The sequence below is a fragment of the Nothobranchius furzeri genome, chromosome 13 (genome assembly GCF_043380555.1).
Source record: "Nothobranchius furzeri strain GRZ-AD chromosome 13, NfurGRZ-RIMD1, whole genome shotgun sequence".
Classification (NCBI taxonomy): domain Eukaryota; kingdom Metazoa; phylum Chordata; class Actinopteri; order Cyprinodontiformes; family Nothobranchiidae; genus Nothobranchius; species Nothobranchius furzeri.
In genome coordinates, this window is record NC_091753.1 from 47,538,780 (window position 1) to 47,556,990 (window position 18,211).

At 40.8% G+C, this 18,211-nt stretch overlaps 1 protein-coding gene across 3 annotated transcripts in view; it reads left to right on the forward strand.

The window, feature by feature from the left end:
• The window catches only part of pitpnm3 (PITPNM family member 3), a 186,695-nt gene that overhangs the window by 162,833 nt on the left and 5,651 nt on the right, over positions 1–18,211 (forward strand). For all 3 annotated transcript variants that reach the window (XM_015951208.3, XM_015951209.3, XM_054742568.2), the window contains 6 exons: positions 4,119–4,295; positions 4,819–4,967; positions 6,097–6,213; positions 10,601–10,717; positions 10,805–10,953; positions 11,079–11,228. In XM_015951208.3, coding sequence (XP_015806694.1) covers positions 4,119–4,295; positions 4,819–4,967; positions 6,097–6,213; positions 10,601–10,717; positions 10,805–10,953; positions 11,079–11,228 — 859 coding nt within the window. The remainder of the gene's footprint in view (positions 1–4,118; positions 4,296–4,818; positions 4,968–6,096; positions 6,214–10,600; positions 10,718–10,804; positions 10,954–11,078; positions 11,229–18,211) is intronic.

The following is an 18,211-nucleotide window of genomic DNA, read 5'->3' on the forward strand; positions in this document are numbered from 1 at the left end:
TGACAGGATACCACAGAACAGCGGTACGCCCTCTGTTGTCCTGCCGGGGAATTGCTTTGCAACGCTCCCCAGGAGACGGAGAAGTATGAGAGCAAAACATCTCCGTTCGTGCGTGCGTGTCTGTCCCTGTTGGAGCTGATGGAGAAGCATGAATCAGGCGTAACGCTCACAAGGCCACATCTGAGGGCTGTAAAAAAGTTTAAATTGAATAATTTCTAGCAGTCATCTAATTAACTTGCCCATAACAAACTAGCTTATTGGGTTGCTCTGCGTAACAGATTTGACACATGTGAATGCAAATTAATTGCCAGATACAGATGTTGACGGCTGGCTGGTGCAATCGTAATACATTTGTGGAGAAAATGCATGCATAGCTAATCGTTCTGCTTTGCAAGCGTGAATGTGGTGCAGTTAGTGAAAACCATCTCAAGAAAAGCTGTGAATAGTGTTTTCTTTTCATAAATGAAGGGAAATCTGAAATTAAAGGCAAAATCCAGACACAACATGCTCTGATTAACTTTCACAGGCAAGCAGGCATGATCTTGGCTCTGCTCAACCGTCCTTCTTCTTGTTCCAGCTCCAGTTTCGCACCTTAAATCCACCTCGGCACCAGTGTTGGGCAAGTTACTTCAAAACTGTAATGCATTATTTATTACTTGTTACCCTCATTTTAAAGTAATTCATTACATTACAATATTACTGATTTTAAAATGTAAGGCATTACACTACTTTTGCATTACTTTAAGTTACTCTCACCAAAGCAACTTCAATATGAATCTGTAATCTGGCGCTCAGTGAGCTCATGACATATATGTGGAAAGTGATGTGGTGTCTGAGCTAGGATTGCTGTTAAAAACAGTCAGATATAATAACAGTGCTTTAAAATGGTTGTTTATTAAATGCATGCAACAACAATCTGTACTCTCAGCATGCTGCCATCTTATAGGGCCATCTGAGCAGGGAGTGAGGTGGTGGGGGCTCCAAGCCTATATTTGCCTTGGTCCCCAAATGCCTTGATACGGCCCTGGATGTGGGACTGACTTCTGGGGTGATCTGATTCTATCACATGTATAAATATTAAATGCTTATATATTATTGCTTTTCACTGGTAAAAAAAATGTGTGTTGGGGATAAATCTACCTTTTTTTTCTTTTTTTCTTGATTTCATTTGAATAATTTCCTGCCCTTTCTCTCTCTAACCTTCCTGCATGCTGCATGTTTTCTCCGTCTTCCAGAAAAAACTGTTTCCTAGACTTCCTACTTTCTAACGATCAGCCAAAGGGATCTTCACATGCGCGGCGCTCCAGCAGTAATGAGTTGAAATCACCGGGGCACAGATTATGAACTCAGCTGAGGCAAAGCACGTCAGAAAAGCACAAAATACCAGAGAACATGCGCTGATATGACCGATCGCAGGTGAATTATTTTGTTTTAGTGGAGCGATTTTGTGAATGTTGCAGCGGCCGCGTGCAGGACGCAGCTGGAGTAGTTGAGCCGTTACCGCGGCGTCCTCTCTGCCCGCAAAGCTGAGTCCATAAATGACGTAATATATGCAGATACTGGATCTTTCTTCGGGTTTCCTGCAATTTGAAATTTTAAGGAACACATCTTGATTCTGGGTTTAAAAATGCATTGTAATTACCGCGTTACTGACAATTGTACCGAGTAAATATTACCATTTTCTTTCCCTGTAATGCCTTACATTACCACATTACAGCAAAAAGCAATGCATTACAGTAATTAATTACTTTTGTACTGCATTACTCCCAACACTGCTTGGCACACTAAAATGATGCAGAACCAGGATAATCTGGGCTTTGAGTCTCAATACACCACCAGTGGGTGGCAAAGTGACCAATAGAGTGGCTTATATGCTAGAATACCATCAATACCCATGCACATACGGACCACTGGAGTGATCACGATGTATGAAAGGGTTAAAGTTCAACCTTTGCATGTGTGCAGTTGCAAAGATAGAACGTCTAAAACAAGCTCTTTTCCTGTGGAAGAGTTTCTGATGGGGGCAGATTTCCTGTTGGTTAAAGACTCATCTGAGACTCGAGATTGAAGGAGGCCTCGAGTGCTCCTTGAAGGCAAAGCAAAAGAGCAAATAGAAGATCTGTTGTTTTGCTTTATTGTGTGAGGAAGAGATTCAAGGTGGGATCAAGTTGGTGGAAAGTGACTGGAAGACAAATGTGTTTTATTACCTTTCCAATAAAAGTTGAATTGAAGCCACAGAAGGAAAGGATTGCACCTGTGGGGTCCTGTAGTTGTTGGAGTCATCAGAAAAAGAAGCATTTTTTAAAATCAAACTCCTGATCTGTTGACCCAGTGTTTCAGTTGCAGTTAGAGAATGTTGTCAGTGTGCAGAAAGCTGAAGAAGTGCCCTGAGGCCTTCAGGAAAAAGGTTGAGAATGCCTGAAGAAACGTTCAAAGATCTCTGAGAAAGCATTTATTAACGTCAAGTTGTGCAAATTCCCTCAGAAAATTTAGGAACAACATTTGAGTTAAAAAATTAAAAAGGTTTGCAAATCATTTTTAAAGCAGTCACAGCAGCAGCAAGGCTATTCAGCCTGATGCAATTCACCAAATCTGGCCTAGACCCAGAGTTCCTTCCCGCCAAGGCGGATGTGCTACAGATACCAGGCTTCTGATGCCCCACCAAACAACGAGTTCACAAAGCCTCCACCACCCCACTTGTAAAAACCGAACAGCGGTCCGGTGTCCTACGACCGCTACCAAAGCCACATAGTGATGAGAGTAGGCTGCGGTATCATAGCTGGGACCAGGCAGGCTGGATCGTGAAATGAAAAATGAAATGAAGTGAAAAGCTTTATTTGTCCCAGGGAAGGGAAATTAGAGTTTCAGTACACACAATTCAGAGATCAGACATACTGGGCAAGACACATGACAAGAATTGGTGACTGTGGTCATTCGCAACCGAGTCGCGCTACCTTAGTAGAGAGAGAAAAGGATAACATGAGGAATGGATTTGGGAGGAGGGAAAAAATAGGCACTTCACAGCTACTCTCCCCCCAGGAGGGCAGCTTTGCACTGCGAAAAAAAAAAAAACACCTCAACAGATAAGCAACAGATAACACAACACAACATCACAATAGGAAGGCAGGGGGGGCTGGGATCCTGTTTCCCCCAGCGAGAGCAGCCATGTACGGCGCTCAACTACTGTAGACCACAGGTGGGAGGGAGATCCTGGGAGGAACGCAGAGCACATTGACCCTGCAGGTTGATGACCTCGCTAGGCAGAAGTCCACAATCTGAAGGCGGGGTGAAGGTCGGGTTTTTCACAGCATCTGTCTGCATTTCTTCCTTCGTGGGGGTTGTTGTTGTTAGCATCTTGAAGGCTGCCTTGGTGTCAGATTTGGATAACAAGACTTTGTTTGGGTCAGGCAGAGATGATTTTCCTCTCTGCCTTCAGTCTGTAACTGGTCATTCCAGTCCTTCAGTGAAGCCAATTTAGGTTTTAAACATCTCCACACCATCCGGTGACCCTCTCCGAGATGACATCCATTTTGCGCACTAACACCGGTAACGCAGCTAGGACATTGTCCAGCTTACGATTCACCTCGAGTAACGTCCCAGTCTGTGAGGTCTCCGCCCGGGCGGTGCTTCCCGTGGGTGCGGGTCGCCCTCCAATCGCTCCCGTCTTCCCAAATTCCCAGAAAACCAGATATCCTCCCACTCCAATCAGAAGAAATCCAGTGATCATCACTTTATTTTGAAGACAGTTTTTGTCGTAATAGCCTATTGATGGAATCTATTTTGTTCACACTTGAAGACCAACAACCCCACATGTTTTGTGAAGCCGAGTCTCTGGAGAAAGTTTTTTTTGTACTGAGTTGGCTTTTTGTAAACCAGCACAAACAAATCATTTACTTGTCAGAAGAAGTTATTTTTTGTACATTAAACACAAAATGCAAAACTAAAAAAGATGGATTTAGTTTGATGAAGAGAGAAGCTTTGAGGCCTGCGATTGTTTTTGCTCTCCCAATTGTTTGTTCTGTTTCAAACATAAAGCAAATCAATACACGGACCTCATTAAGTAGATCTGAAGTAAACATTCAGAAAGAAATCCCTAACTCTTCCCTTTCCCTCTGCAGCCGACAGCATCCAAGGACATCCGAGTGTGTTTTTGGAAGGTGATCAGTCTCATGGTCAGCAGGCTGAGATGAAGACTGAAGGAGGAGGTGGAGGAGGCCGTAAAGCCAGCGTGACCAGCGTGGAAAGTGAAATATCAATTTGCTCCATGAGTCGGCTGGGAGACACCATCGCCAACAGTGAGTGGGAGGGAATTAGAGCAAGAGAAAAGGAGCTCACTGGCCTTAATGTTATGGAGACAAATTTGACCTAAAAGGTTTTACATGTTTTCAGATGGCACCATGTGTCTTTAAAGAGCAAGTCACCCCCAAATCACATTTTTTTTTGCTGATAAACTATATAAAGGAGTGTCTGATCGTGTTACAGACACGTGTAGTCAATAATTTGGCAGTTCAGTGCATCTTGGTTAAAATTCAAATATTCTGCCTAAAACTGTCAGTGTTGCGCCGTCGTCAGGGAAAAATTCTGCACTGTATTTGAATTTAAATCTGCCACCGCTATTGGCTAAGAAGTATGCTATGATGTCATCTGGTACATTATGATGTCACAATGCCATTGTGAGCCTGTGTGTGTGTATTTGTAAGCGGCTCTGCCCTCCCGGTCTGCCAAGCAACAGCATTTGTTGCATTTTTCAAACATGAAATGGGAGTGAAGTAAGTTTCTTGTAGGGGGTGACTTGCTCTTTAACTTCATGTGTTTCAGTTTCCAGCAGCTGGTGGGGCTCCAAGAGGCTGGACTATGCTCTGTACTGCCCCGATGTGCTCACGGCATTCCCAACAGTGGCGCTACCACACCTTTTCCACGCCTCCTACTGGGAGTCCACTGATGTCATCGCTTTTGTTCTTCAGCAGGTAGGTAACCTTCATGGATTGTTTTCTCACTAGTTGCAGACACAGATTTGCAAGAATCATGATGGAATCATGCAGAATTGTCAAGTACAATGCTTTTGTGGCAAGCTTCATATTCATGCCCAAGTGAAGTGTTTCACAAAATTGGGAACCAGTCACTACATTATCTTTAAATATTCCTGTCACAATTTAGTCAGCAGTCATTCCCAAAGTTGTCACATTTCCTGTACTTTCAGACTCACAGAAATTAGAGGTGCCATATGTAAGGATGATGTGAGAATGACATCCTGTGGTCAAATTAGGTTACTGCAGCCCATTTTTCTAAGCAAAAAGTTACTTTCTCACTGCCGTTCAGAGTTTCATGGATTTTGCCAGTTACGGATCAGTGGCAGAAGATTTTAGATGACAAGCAAAGATGAGTCAAACAGTAAGTGTATGATGTTAGCACTCTTGGGTGTTTTATGGTAGGGAGCACTTACTACCCTTATTATGGTAATACGTCCTCAGCAATTGAGGAAGTGAGGTTATTTGCCATTTTGCTGTTAACTTGCAGTTATCATTCTGAATACTCAACTAAAGGAAGTAAAGCACCACATTTGAGTCATTATTCTCTTCACACATACATTTCGCTGTAATAATTAGTTGTTGGTAATTGAAAAAGTAGCTTGAGATATTTTTAGAGCCAACTATTTTCTTCTGATTCACTGTTAGCATTATTAGACTCAACGTTAGCCTCTAGCCTCTACTTCACATGATATTAGAGTAAAATTAAAATATGTCGTGGCTACTTAGGGGTACAAGAAATAACTCCTGGGTCGCTCCTGTTTACTGGCTTTGGTTCTTTAAGTAACTGTGGAGCTTGTTTCCCGGTGTCAAGGGTTTTTCATTCCTGGATGCTAAATAAACAACAGCTTTTCCCAGTTACCAGCGAAAATGTGGAGTCCATGAATGCTGATTGTCAGTGTGACATAGAACTGTCAGGCTTTTCAAATCATAGAGTTTCACCTTTGAGCAGAACGAATCCTCATTGACCACACATTTTCACACATAATGTTTGTTTATTGTTATTCTGCTCATCCAGAACGTTTCACAAACTAAAAGAAACAAACAACTAGTGTGTATTTTCCTGTAGCTTATGAGGTGTGACTGTGTGAAGACCCAGGAAGTGGACAACTTGGACTCGGCTTCGTTCTCCCCATCCAGCCCTCGTGAGAAATGGCTCAGGAGGAGGACACATGTGAAATTAAGGGTATGTTTAATCTGTAATTAGTGTTTTTGATTCAGTTTACTCAAAAAAACTCAGAGATGCATCTAGTTTTTAAAACATACCCATCATAACATACACTGTAAACATGATTAAAAACTGAGTTCAGTGATACGTTTGACATCAGAACATTTTCTATATAGTTTATCTGATCTGGTTCTGGGATTATCACATCATCTAAACATATATTTTATGTTCCAAGCAGCCATGATGCCTTTCCTTCACTCAAACTATAGTTATTATAAGCATCGAGATTATGGAAGTTACAGGATGTGGCCGGAATATTTTATAATTCTTTCACATTTTTACCTTGAAGCTCTGAAGCACACGTAGTCACGCGATGCCTTTGAGCCTTGACAAGTGGAACAATCAAGGTTACTCTTTTTTTATCTTACATACAAAAAATTAGTGAGTGCTGACTTTTCAGGTGGCTAAAAATAGACATGCACAAGAAGAGCACCATGGAAACTAAGCTGTATTTGAGTGTGAAGGTGTTCTCATTTAGTGTCGTTCAGCTCGGCTAACTGATGCATTTCTGATGTCTGTGCTCATAGCTGTTGCCTTGTTCACGTTTAGTTGATTTGGTCTGTGCTGCTGGGAGATCTGCTGCAGTTCAGACACAATTTAGACTGTCCAGACAAACGTTTTTAATTGGATAAGAATATTTTGTTCCTGCTGGAGGGCGATGATGGAGAATCTGCTGTTTGTTTTCAAATAACTCGCCATTTTCCCTGTTAATGGACATTAAATATGAGGTCATCAATCAATCAATCAATCAATCAATCAGATTTTATTTATAAAGCAATTTTCAAGCAAAGTGCTACTCAAAGTACTTTACAAAATGACCCCAAATTCCCATAACAGTTTAAAAACATTAACTGAGACACACACACACACACACACACACACACACACACACACACACACACACACCAGTAAAAATTTATATTCGGCTGAGTCCAGATGAGCCAAGTACGGTAAGGCAAGGAAACGCATCAGAGGAGCCGTCAATTATTAAATGCTGCAACCTTGCAGCACAAAGCTGCACACGGGCGTGTTTTGTGTGTAGCGTGATCAGGTTTAGTTTTGTTGTCATGGAATCAGCGAGACCTCCTGCTGACAAGCACTTAACTGTTGACAAATCCGATGCAGGAGAACAGCTGGAAACGTCGAAGCTTCTTGTTTGGTGTCACATCCTTTAGATCAATTATCATTAGCTTTGGGTACGTGCAACAACAACATGATTGATCACTTTAGCACTTTGCAGTTTTAGCTAAAGGCGGAAATTCTTATATGATGTGTCATCAAAAGTAGACAAAATTTTATCCCAGCCAGTTCTTCCAGAAGGACGTTCTACTGGTAAAGTTTGATAAAGCTGCTCCTTTTTGCACTAGATCGCTTCATAAAACAGCCAGACTTGTGACAAATGATGCTGTTGTGAGGTTTTTCTTTATATCAGACTTTTATATGCAGGATCTTCACATTTATGTGCAAAAATAGCTTTTAACTCAAATTTTCAGCTTTCCACATAAAAACCCCTATTGTCCCAAACGAAAAGAGTAAGTTGCATGAAAGGAAATATCCTCTTTATGTTAAAAATAAACTTATCTTTAGAAAGAGAAGAATAAATCAGAAAACTGTAATCTAATTAAACTTTATGCACATATAAACTAAGTTTATTAATTTCATTTTTTCCCCTTTGCACAAAACACGAGACAAACTGGTGTTTTGTACTAGCAAAACCAGCAACTGTGTATGCATCTTAGCCTGATTTTCAAAATAACGTCGCAAAAGGAAGTAAATGCTGTGGTAAAACGTATTTCCACTCATCGAGTGTGAAGTGGATTCTAAAAGGTAGCATTTGCGAGTTTAAAGAGAACATGTATGAGCGGGGCTTTTCAAAACCTTACCATGATGAAGTGAAGGGTGTAGAGCTGGAACCGGAGTGGATCTCAATGGAAAATGAATGCCATGGAGGCTCACAACTGAAGTTGTGAATCATAGATTAGAGCGCTGATAATATGCTAATAAAATGCAGCCATCGCTGCTAGAGGAGATTTAGGGATTAGTGTTTCTCTGCTGGCTGTCTTAAACAAATTTCAAACAAAAAGCAGACGTGGAAGCTTAAAAGAGTTAATGCGATTTTCTATGAGGTCCCACGGAACGTGTTTAAGTTATTTGACTAGACTTTTAAATCTGAAAACAAAACTGATCAAAGCCACGAAGACTTTCAGTATTTACCCTCGTAATGTGTGTTTACAGGGAGCACTTGGAAAGGCAAGCCTTGAAACAGCAAAGGGTTTTACACTGAAACCTTGTGACAACAAACGTCTCCTAAAGCATGCTCATTAAAGATTAGTGCTGTGTTAAATACTGGATTTATTGTAGGTGTATTTAGTAATTGAAGTTTATTTAAAAGTATAGTTACAGTCATGAGGGATCAGGACTACAGTGAAGAAACAGAGGCTGGTTCCACACAGATGTCAGGGGACTCACGACCTCAAATGAACCCCAACTCGAGTGACTCGAAAACAGTCATAATCATCAGACTTTGGATGAATGTCTCTTATGCTACATCTTCTCAGGTGCTACAGGTGCTGGCCATAAAATTAGAATATCATGACAAAGTTGACTTGTAGGGCTTTCCAGTCGGCTTATGAGTCCCCAGAAGAGAATTAAAATTAATGCACGTCAATGGAGCTAAAAAAGCTGTTTTCTAATCCACTTTGCTTCACGCCCTGAATTACACACATGTTGTACTTCAATTCAAATGAAAAGTCTTAATTTGTGTTTTGACCACACCTGTCATGTACTTAGAGATTTATCAGCTTGTAAATGTGTTTTATTATAAGCTAAAACCAGCCGGGTCAGAAGAATGACTGAGCTGGTTAGAATTATTTTTTTCCATTCATCTAACTCTGGGAAATATGTCAACAGACAAATTTTAAAATTTGCGTGGGATATCCCTTTAATTAACTGAATAGAGTGTAGCAGCAGGGGTCTTCAATATTGATCCTTATAATATTGTAATATTCTGAGAATTTGGTATTATTTCATTAGTTATCGGTCCATTGTATTCCAATTTCTTGGAGTGATGTTCGATGAGAGTCTCACGTGGAAATCACATGTAGGTTATATAAAGGGGAAAATCGCCAACGCCATAGGTGTATTATATAGAGTCAAGTTTCTACTAAATTTGTCGTGGTTGTTAACATTGTATCACTCACTGATTGAACCATATTTATTTTATTGTTTAGAAATTTGGGGAGCCACTTGCAAAACTTTTACACAACCATTGTTCATTTAGCAAAAAAGAGCATTGAGAATCATTAAGAACAGTAACTATAGAGATCACACTAATCAATTATTCATTAGATACAAAATACTGAAATTTCCAGACTTGGTAGAGTGGAAAATATTGCAAATAATGTACAGAGCGAATACGAGTAATTTACCAACTAATATTCAGAAAATGTTTCATAAGAGAGTAAGTGGGTACATGTTAAAAGGAACTGATGTCTTTAAGAAACCTAGATTCAGAACCAAAGTGAGGGAATGCAACATTTCTGTAAATGGTGTAAGATTGTGGAATGCCATTAACAAGGAATTTAAAGAATCAACTACACTTGCTATATTTAAAAAATGCATAAAATCTAATGTATTTAGTAATTATGAAAAGGTGAATTATAATGTCAAAGATTAGACATGAAAATATTAGAAAGTGACTGAGGTTATACTGTGTTTGTTTGGCGGATAATTTTATTTCATAAAAAGGGGCAGAAATCCTAAGATTTTTTCTTCTATCTGCTCCTTTTCATTCAAATGTTTTTTTTCAATATGCTAATGTATGTTGTATTTGTTTGTGTTTATTTGATACATTGTGAATGAAATAAAAGATAAAAAAACTAAACATATAAGTCTGTATGTAATGAATTAATCTAAAATACAAGTTTCACTTTTTGAATGGAATTACTGAAATAAATCAACGTTGTCATGATTTTCTACTTTTATGACCAGCACCTGTGTATAGATAAACACCCAAGGCTTCTAATATTAAACCCACATTAAAATACCATCATAATGCTGTCTATGTGCACCAAATTAATCTGTGCAAAGTGTTGGTTTTATTTTACATTTAACATAAAATATCTTCACAGTAATTGAATATTAATGCCCTGTTGACTAGCTCAGGTTCTGTTGTCAACCCTGTAAATACACAGTCAGCAAATTTTAAGATAAAATAAGTAATAAAAGCTTTGTTTCTTCACACCAAAGTCACTTGTAACAAAATGATCCTAAATCTACGTTTTTGAAGCTTTTAATGTTGCTGAGCTTTGTGCCTCATCTGTGCTCATGTTGTCATAAACTGTAGAACGTCACAGCCAACCACAGGGTGAATGACGTCATCGCCACCGAGGACGGACTGCAGATGTTAGTTGGTCGCTTCATGTACGGCCCTTTGGACATGGTCACTCTGACTGGAGAAAAGGTGAAACACGTCTGGGCCGTTAGGATTATCACTGCTGAAAGAGGCTGACATTAATTTCTACCTGTTGAACAATTTCCCTCCACTCAGGTCGACATCCTGGTGATGACACAACCACAGTCTGGCCGGTGGGTGTATTTTGACACTGAGGTGACCAACAGCAGTGGCAGGGTCACATACACCATACCTAAAAGCAAAAAGCTTGGCCTGGGGGTCTATCCAGTTAAAATGGTGGTCAAGTAAGTGAAAAACGCCAGAAGGAGGAGTGTACTTAGGAATCGCATTAGTATATTCAGCTTTTTGCTAAAGAATGAGTCTGCTTTTCATCATTTGTCATCTGAATATTACTTTTTTTAATTCTAAGAGGGGATCAGACCAATGCAGAGGCCTATCTGACTGTGTTGCCAAAGGGGATGGAGTGTGTGGTCTTCAGCATCGATGGATCATTTGCAGCCAGTGTGTCCATCATGGGTAGCGACCCCAAGGTCCGACCAGGAGCCGTTGATGTTGTCAGGTAATCGCTCGTTTGCTTCTGAGGTAAAACATGTGTTCATGGGTTTGCATGAGTTTCACTTAAAATATATGTATATATTTTATTATTATTATTATTATTATTATTATTGGAACAGGACTGTACAGAACACTGTGCAAAAACCTAGTTTGGACGTCTTACAGACGTGGTCTGGACCGACGGACTCAGTATAGACATGATCTGCACGTCCATGTGACGTTGACTGTTTGTAGGGAGGTGTTCAATTGAAAAACTTCAAATAAAACAAAAATTACTAGATTTTTGTTTCTTAAAGTTTTTATCCTTAATATCCGTCGGAAAAAGAATTAAATGATACCCAGTTGTAGAAAAATATTGGAGGCTTCGTAATATATAGCCATAAAAATCAGGTCAAAGAGACATGGGAGCGGGTCTAAGAATCACATTAGATGCCGTACTCTTTGGGAGCCCCGTGAGGACAAAACGCATTTACAAATTTGTAACAAATGGTTACAAAACTTTCGCCGTTCATCAATGTTGTTGTTTTACACATTAATCTCTTCACTTGTTGCCAGTGATTAAAGGGAATGCTTGTGATGTTGCTGGAGGTTGCGCTCCCAGGGATTTTTGACCCTAATGGTCATCCGTTGGTAACGTATGACTCGAACACAAAAATACAGCTTGCTTGCAAAGGTTTGGGTTTACTGCCTCAGGCAAGAGCCTGAGCAGGGATGCCCAGACCTTCCTTGCTTCAGCTGCCAACTCCACCTCCAACGCACCCTCAACACGCCCTCCTGTGACACATAATCTATCCAGGGAATTCTCAGGCTACCCCGAGGTCTCCTCCGAGTGGGACATACAGTATTTAAAATATTCTTTTCAATGGGAATCAAGAAAGTATTCTTACCTAATGTTAAAATTCTTTCAGGTGGCTATTTTTGATGCAAAGGAGCAGCAAATCGGCTCCAAAGTTCCTCCCAAGCAGCCAAATATTTAATTCATTTTTAAAGGTGCATTATGTAGAAATGAATGAAAAATGGCATAATGTGGTAAAATTTGGTTACTGCAACCACTTAAGAAAAACTCTGGAGCTTTTATCTGGCCGTCATCAAATTACAATAGTTGGCGCTGCAGTATTGGCTCGCAGGAGACACAGCAAGTCAACGCTCACTGATGGCAAACAGTAGTTACATCCCTCCTTCCTTTCAAGCCTCTCTGCAAATGGAGCTCCTTTACTTGAATGTAAATGTTTTGGTCACTACCTAAAAAAACGTGGTCTGTAGATCACTTAGTAAATTGGTGTCTCATTTATTAAGAGCTTAGGATCACTGTAGTCCTCAATCTTGATTTCCTAGGGTAAGGGTTAGGGTTAGGGTCACATCATCTGCAAAAATAACAGAGATGAACTCCAAAGCCTCCCAAACCAAATACCTTTTTCTCCTTCGTGTATGTCTTTTGTTTATATAATGAAAATATCCAAAACATACAGCAATAACAACTACTTTCAACTCCAAGCATCTACTGTAGCATGCAGGGTGGTATACCTGTAAGGAAGCCCTAAAAGACGAGTGGTGGCAAAAAAAGGAGAGAAACCATAACTGGCTGTACTCACTGAGTCAGTGCTCCCTCAGATATGTCTGCCAGACTCAAGTCTGCTCTACTCCATCCAGACATAGAACTGGAGGGGATGGTTCGGCAGTTCTCAGACCGTGTCTGATCTTGGAATTACATAGCAATCACCACGACTGTGGTTGTGCTGTTTCCATTACAGCTGTGACACGCTGGGTTTGTGTGACAGTTGTTGTGCAGAAGCTGCATTTGTTAATCTCAAACAGACCAGGGGTCTCATGTATCAAACATTGCGTAGAATCCTTACTAAAACTGTACTTAAGCTCAGCAAAAAAAAAAAAAAAGTACATACGCCAAGTAGGTTTGTGACCTATCAAACATGGAGTACGCACAGCTGCACGCAATCTCCGCTTCATAAATCAGAAACTATCTAGAAAGTTTCTCAGCTGCTTTTTAGTCACATCCCGCCCTCACTACGCCCACTTACTGCCATAAATGGTTGATGCAAAGTGCCTTGTGGACCTCATGCATATACATAAGCCGGCTTGTTGCAGCATTTCAATCCTGACCGCAGATCAAGGAAGCGCTATTTCACAAGCAGAAATTCAGGTACTAATCGGTGAGGTGGAGAAATGAAAGGAAGTGTTTTTGCAAAACAAATAAGAGAAAATCCACAGAGTAGCACAGAGTTGCTGAAGCCGTCAATGCTGAGTTCTTCAGAGAGATCTGTGGCAGATATAAAATAAATGGTCCAATCGGGATTTGATCCCCAGATTCCCAGGTGAAAGTCACGCGCGCTAGCCAGTCAGCCAAACGAAGATGTCCCTTGTACAAGTAGCCAGGCCACATGATCAGTCGGGTTTTATTTACCTGAAAACAAAAGGTAAAAAAAATTGATCAGGATTTTTAACGAATGTGGTTTGTACAAGTTTATGGTAAATGGTAAATGGCCTGTATTTGATATAGCGCCTTCTAGAGTCCTGGAACCCCCCAAGGCGCTTTACAACACAATCAGTCATTCACCCATTCACACACACATTCACACACTGGTGGGGATGAGCTACAATGTAGCCACAGCTGCCCTGGGGCGCACTGACAGAGGCGAGGCTGCCGAGCACTGGCGCCACCAGTCCCTCCGACCACCACCAGCAGGCAACGTGGGTTAAGTGTCTTGCCCAAGGACACAACGACAGCGACAGACTGAGCGGGACTCGAACCTGCAACCTTCCGATTACGGGGCGAGCACTTAACTCCTGTGCCACCATCGCCCCAGTTTATTTCGCCAAGTTTATTTCGCTGTCCGTATTTTCCCCACAGTGAATTGAGAGATAATTTTGAAATGGAACGTTTAGCAGGATTGCACTGAATTTTTGCCATATCTAAACGTATCCCCTGATGAAGTTCATAGTCCTGGACAGATTTTCTTTTGGATTCATCATCAGTCACGCCTTCAGGAAAACCCAAGGCTTGTTGCTTGTGTTTCAGAAACGTGTGAATATAATCGGCAAACACATCCGTGCTGCTTTTGGCAAAATCCCACACCTCGATCATTTTCACCACACGGTAGCCTGCATCCAGAACGACATTGAATTTGACGCTGACCCAAACACCCGGTAGCGCTCGCTGAGTTGAGTTGTGCTTGTAAGAGTCTGCCTGATTATTTTCCTCAGCGCAAGTGCGGCAGAGCGTAAAAACCAGTTTACCCTTTGCTGTTTTAAAAGGTAGAACAGGAAAAAACTGTTTTCTGGGTGGGCAGACCACAGCTTTAATGAAACCGTAATAGCTTTTTGAATCTCTGAAATTTTTCACGAGTTTGTGGATGACCGACGGGGTAACTTTGTGTCGCATTTACGTAAGGATAGAGACTTGTAAAATTGACGTGGTTGATCTTTTCATGGCTCTGAGCCGAATATCTGAGACGCACGGGGCATGTCCTCCCGCCGAACAGCGCCTCGCGAGCTGGGAGCGGAGCTGGTGGGGGCTCAAATTCCTGCACAAACTGCTTCACCTCCGGATTTGTTTTCATCATCTCGTGCCATTGATGCTCCCAAATCACAGTCACTTTTAAATGGTGCACTGATTCCAGCGTCTGCAGTTTTTCAACGGTTTTGTCATAAATTTCCCCAAAAGTGAATTTTCTCAGAAGACACGTTGCAGACGGTAGGAAGAATTTTGGACAACCGTGAAAAAAAAACACCCTAAAAACTCAAACGCATGTGCGGCTCCTGCAATCACCGCAAATCCATCGAGAAAAAACTCTCCTACTTTCCGCTCCCCAGAAGGTTTCAAAGCGTGCTGAATCTCTACGTTTTGACAATGAGATAACCATTCCAACCACACAATACTCGCTGCTGAATATGGTTTTTGTTGAGTGCGATAATCGAGAGGACAAGGGATTGCCAACGTGTCAGGTTTTAGAACATTAGATCTACACATGCGCATGCAAGCCGACACGATGGTAACTGATTTAATAGGATCGATCCCCGTTTCAGTAAAAAACTCTTCTCTGAAAATTCCACATGCTTTACGGAGAATCTCGACATCGTTCCTGCAATAAAACACTGCTTCCTTCTTAAAATCAAAAAGCTGCTGCTTACTCACTTCCGTGTACCATTCTAAGAATGTATTTTTCTACTCCGGAGACATTTGATCAAAGCCAAAATCGGAGACAGGAGGATAAGCACCGATGTAGTTCAAATTCTCCTCACTAGAGAACTTGTGAGGAAAGAAGCCTTTGGATGAATCTGGAAATCCCAAGGCCGTGGGGAGGTTGGCTAGTTTCATCATGAGAAAACTTAATGAATCTATGAATCTTAAGCCAAAATCTGGATCAGAAAAACTTAGGGCCTTGCAGCCTTGCATGAGAATATTTTCGGGTACAATTTTTAATTGGATCATGACTCTCAGGATTAAATAGGAGTTAAGTCCTCTGGCGTTGTGAGCAATAAATTTATAATTACTGAATTTAGGTCGCCTCATCTGCATGACGAAATCTTGTATGCAATCCACATCGTATTTTTCCCAAATCTCGCCTGAATCGGAATTTACGAAGAACAAAAATGGTGTATGCACACCGTTCTGATCTTGAAATGTTTCTGTGTCGTAATAAATGACTTAATCCGTCAGTCTTTCATCCTTTTTCTCAAGCTGAATAAAGCACTGATGACCGTGGACAGCTGGTTGTTTGCAGATGGTGCATTTAGTTGTAGGACAAACGTGGCCTGACTTGGTTTTCTCCATAGCGATATAATAAACACGCTTACAACTCATGCATTTTTTAAGCAATTTGCAAGGAGAAACAGCCCTGTCCACTTGAGGTTTGTAAACAGGTGTTTTGTGTTTTTGAAAACAGATTAAGTTTGTGCATATCCTGTTACAATCGCCGCATGTGATGAGCGAGGTTTCTGTTCGTTTGCATGAATCGCTATTACACACATGGCAAAACCATGCACAATGATGCCCACTCATTGTCTGATAGGGGGTAAAGCACCAAGAACAAAAATATTTAGCGCCTAAAAAACCTTTAATATTTTTTATGCCGTAATAGTGATGATTCAGCAGCAAAAGAAACAACGGGTTTGAACGGTCGGAGAAATGTTTCAAATTTAGAAATGACTTTAGCGGTTCTGAAAAAAATGACTATTTTTCTTTGAACAATATTTTCAAATTGAATCACGTAGCTGAATGAAACGGGGGTTTGAAAGGGAAAGCCCGATTTGATGGTGAATATTTTTTGCCACATCCATTAACTCAGTATCTGTCGCTGTGGGGTTTAACAGCCCGGCTAAGCTGATCGCAAAACACAAGGCTTGATCGCTCTCGGGGAGTGACATGAGATCAATCCGCTTTATATCCACTAATTCCTTATCAAGAATACTCTCAATTTTTTGTTTTCAAACTGAATCCTATCATTTGCGTGAGCGATCTGACTTCCCCTTTCAGCAAATCTATTTAATATATCCATAACGTTGAGATAAAACTCTGCAGGGTCTGTGATTCCATGGTTTATTGAAAAAGAGACGCTTTCTCTAATTTCACGCCGATTAAAAGCGTCGTTGGAAGAGGACGCGACATTAACGCTCCCTTCCCCCTGTTGGTTAACATTGTATGACTGTTCTATTTGCCTCAGAATTTCAGGCCATTTCATCTAAAGTTTGTGGAGATGGCTCAGCCATATTTAATATAATTTGTGTGGCCTCATCTGAAGGAGGAGTTGGTACGATAGAATTTGTTCTAAAACATCATTTGAATCTAATTCATCTTCTACTTCATTCATTTCTGAAAGTCCGCTTAAATCAAACCAATCTGGCAGCAGCAAATTATTGTATTCATTCGTATGATTAACATCGTGTGATTGTTCCATTTGCCTCCGAATTTCATCTAAAGTTTGTGGAGATGGCGCAGCCGTATTTAATAGAACTTCTTCTGCCTCATCTGAAGGTTGTGGTAGTGGTGAAGGAGGAGGAGTTATGCAGGCTAGAATTTGATCTAGAATCTCATTATTTGAACCATCCTCACTCAGATCTGAAAGTCTACTCAGATTGAACCAATCTGGCGTATGACTCATGATACAAAGGGAAAGAAAAACTACTATAAACTTGATGAATGAAAAAAAAATCCTTGGTCCTCTTCTCTCTCTTTTAATCCTCACAGAGACAGAACTTTGCCTACGATGTTAACTAGCCCGTAGGTGATCTGGAGAAGCATGTAGGCCATTTTCATTCTGTTAGTCCTTTGCAGCCGAGTCAGCCGTTGCTTCCGCCGACGTATTTCTGGATGGAGAAACAGAGAGAGAGAGAGAGAGAGAGAGAGAGAGAGAGAGTATGAATGAATCATCATCTTTTAATAAAAACTTTATTAAACACTTTATTCTGATTATGTCTCGGGGACTACAGTCAATAACTTCATGGATCATTACACAGCAGTCATCAATTCATTTCTTGACATATGGGGTCATTAAAGGTCATTTCACAAAAGGTCATAAAACAATACACCTGTCAAGTTTGACATAAGGTGGTTTGGGGGAAAGGTCATAAAGGTCAAAGAACAATAGACCTGTCAAAAATTGTGATGAAGGGTGGTTTCTTCATCTCTCTCAGGTGCTCTCCATGTCCAAAATGTGCGTAAGCAAGGTCCTTAGTCAACTTACAGTGGCGCACATTTTTCTACTAAGTTTTCTTTCATAAATCCCAAAGTTTGCGTGGAAAGTTGCTTACGCAGTTTTCCGACCCTGTTTTGTGTGTAAGCAAGCTTTATAAATGAGGCCCCAGAACTCGTTCCCTGGCTCTTAGACTGATCAGTGGCTGAATATGAATCTGTACGAGTGTTTTAAAGGCAGTAATGTGCACAACATGCATCATAATAATGGTCACATTAACCCCAATATTCAGACAGAATCTGTCAAAGCTAACAGTTTTTTTTAAATATAAACGAGCTGG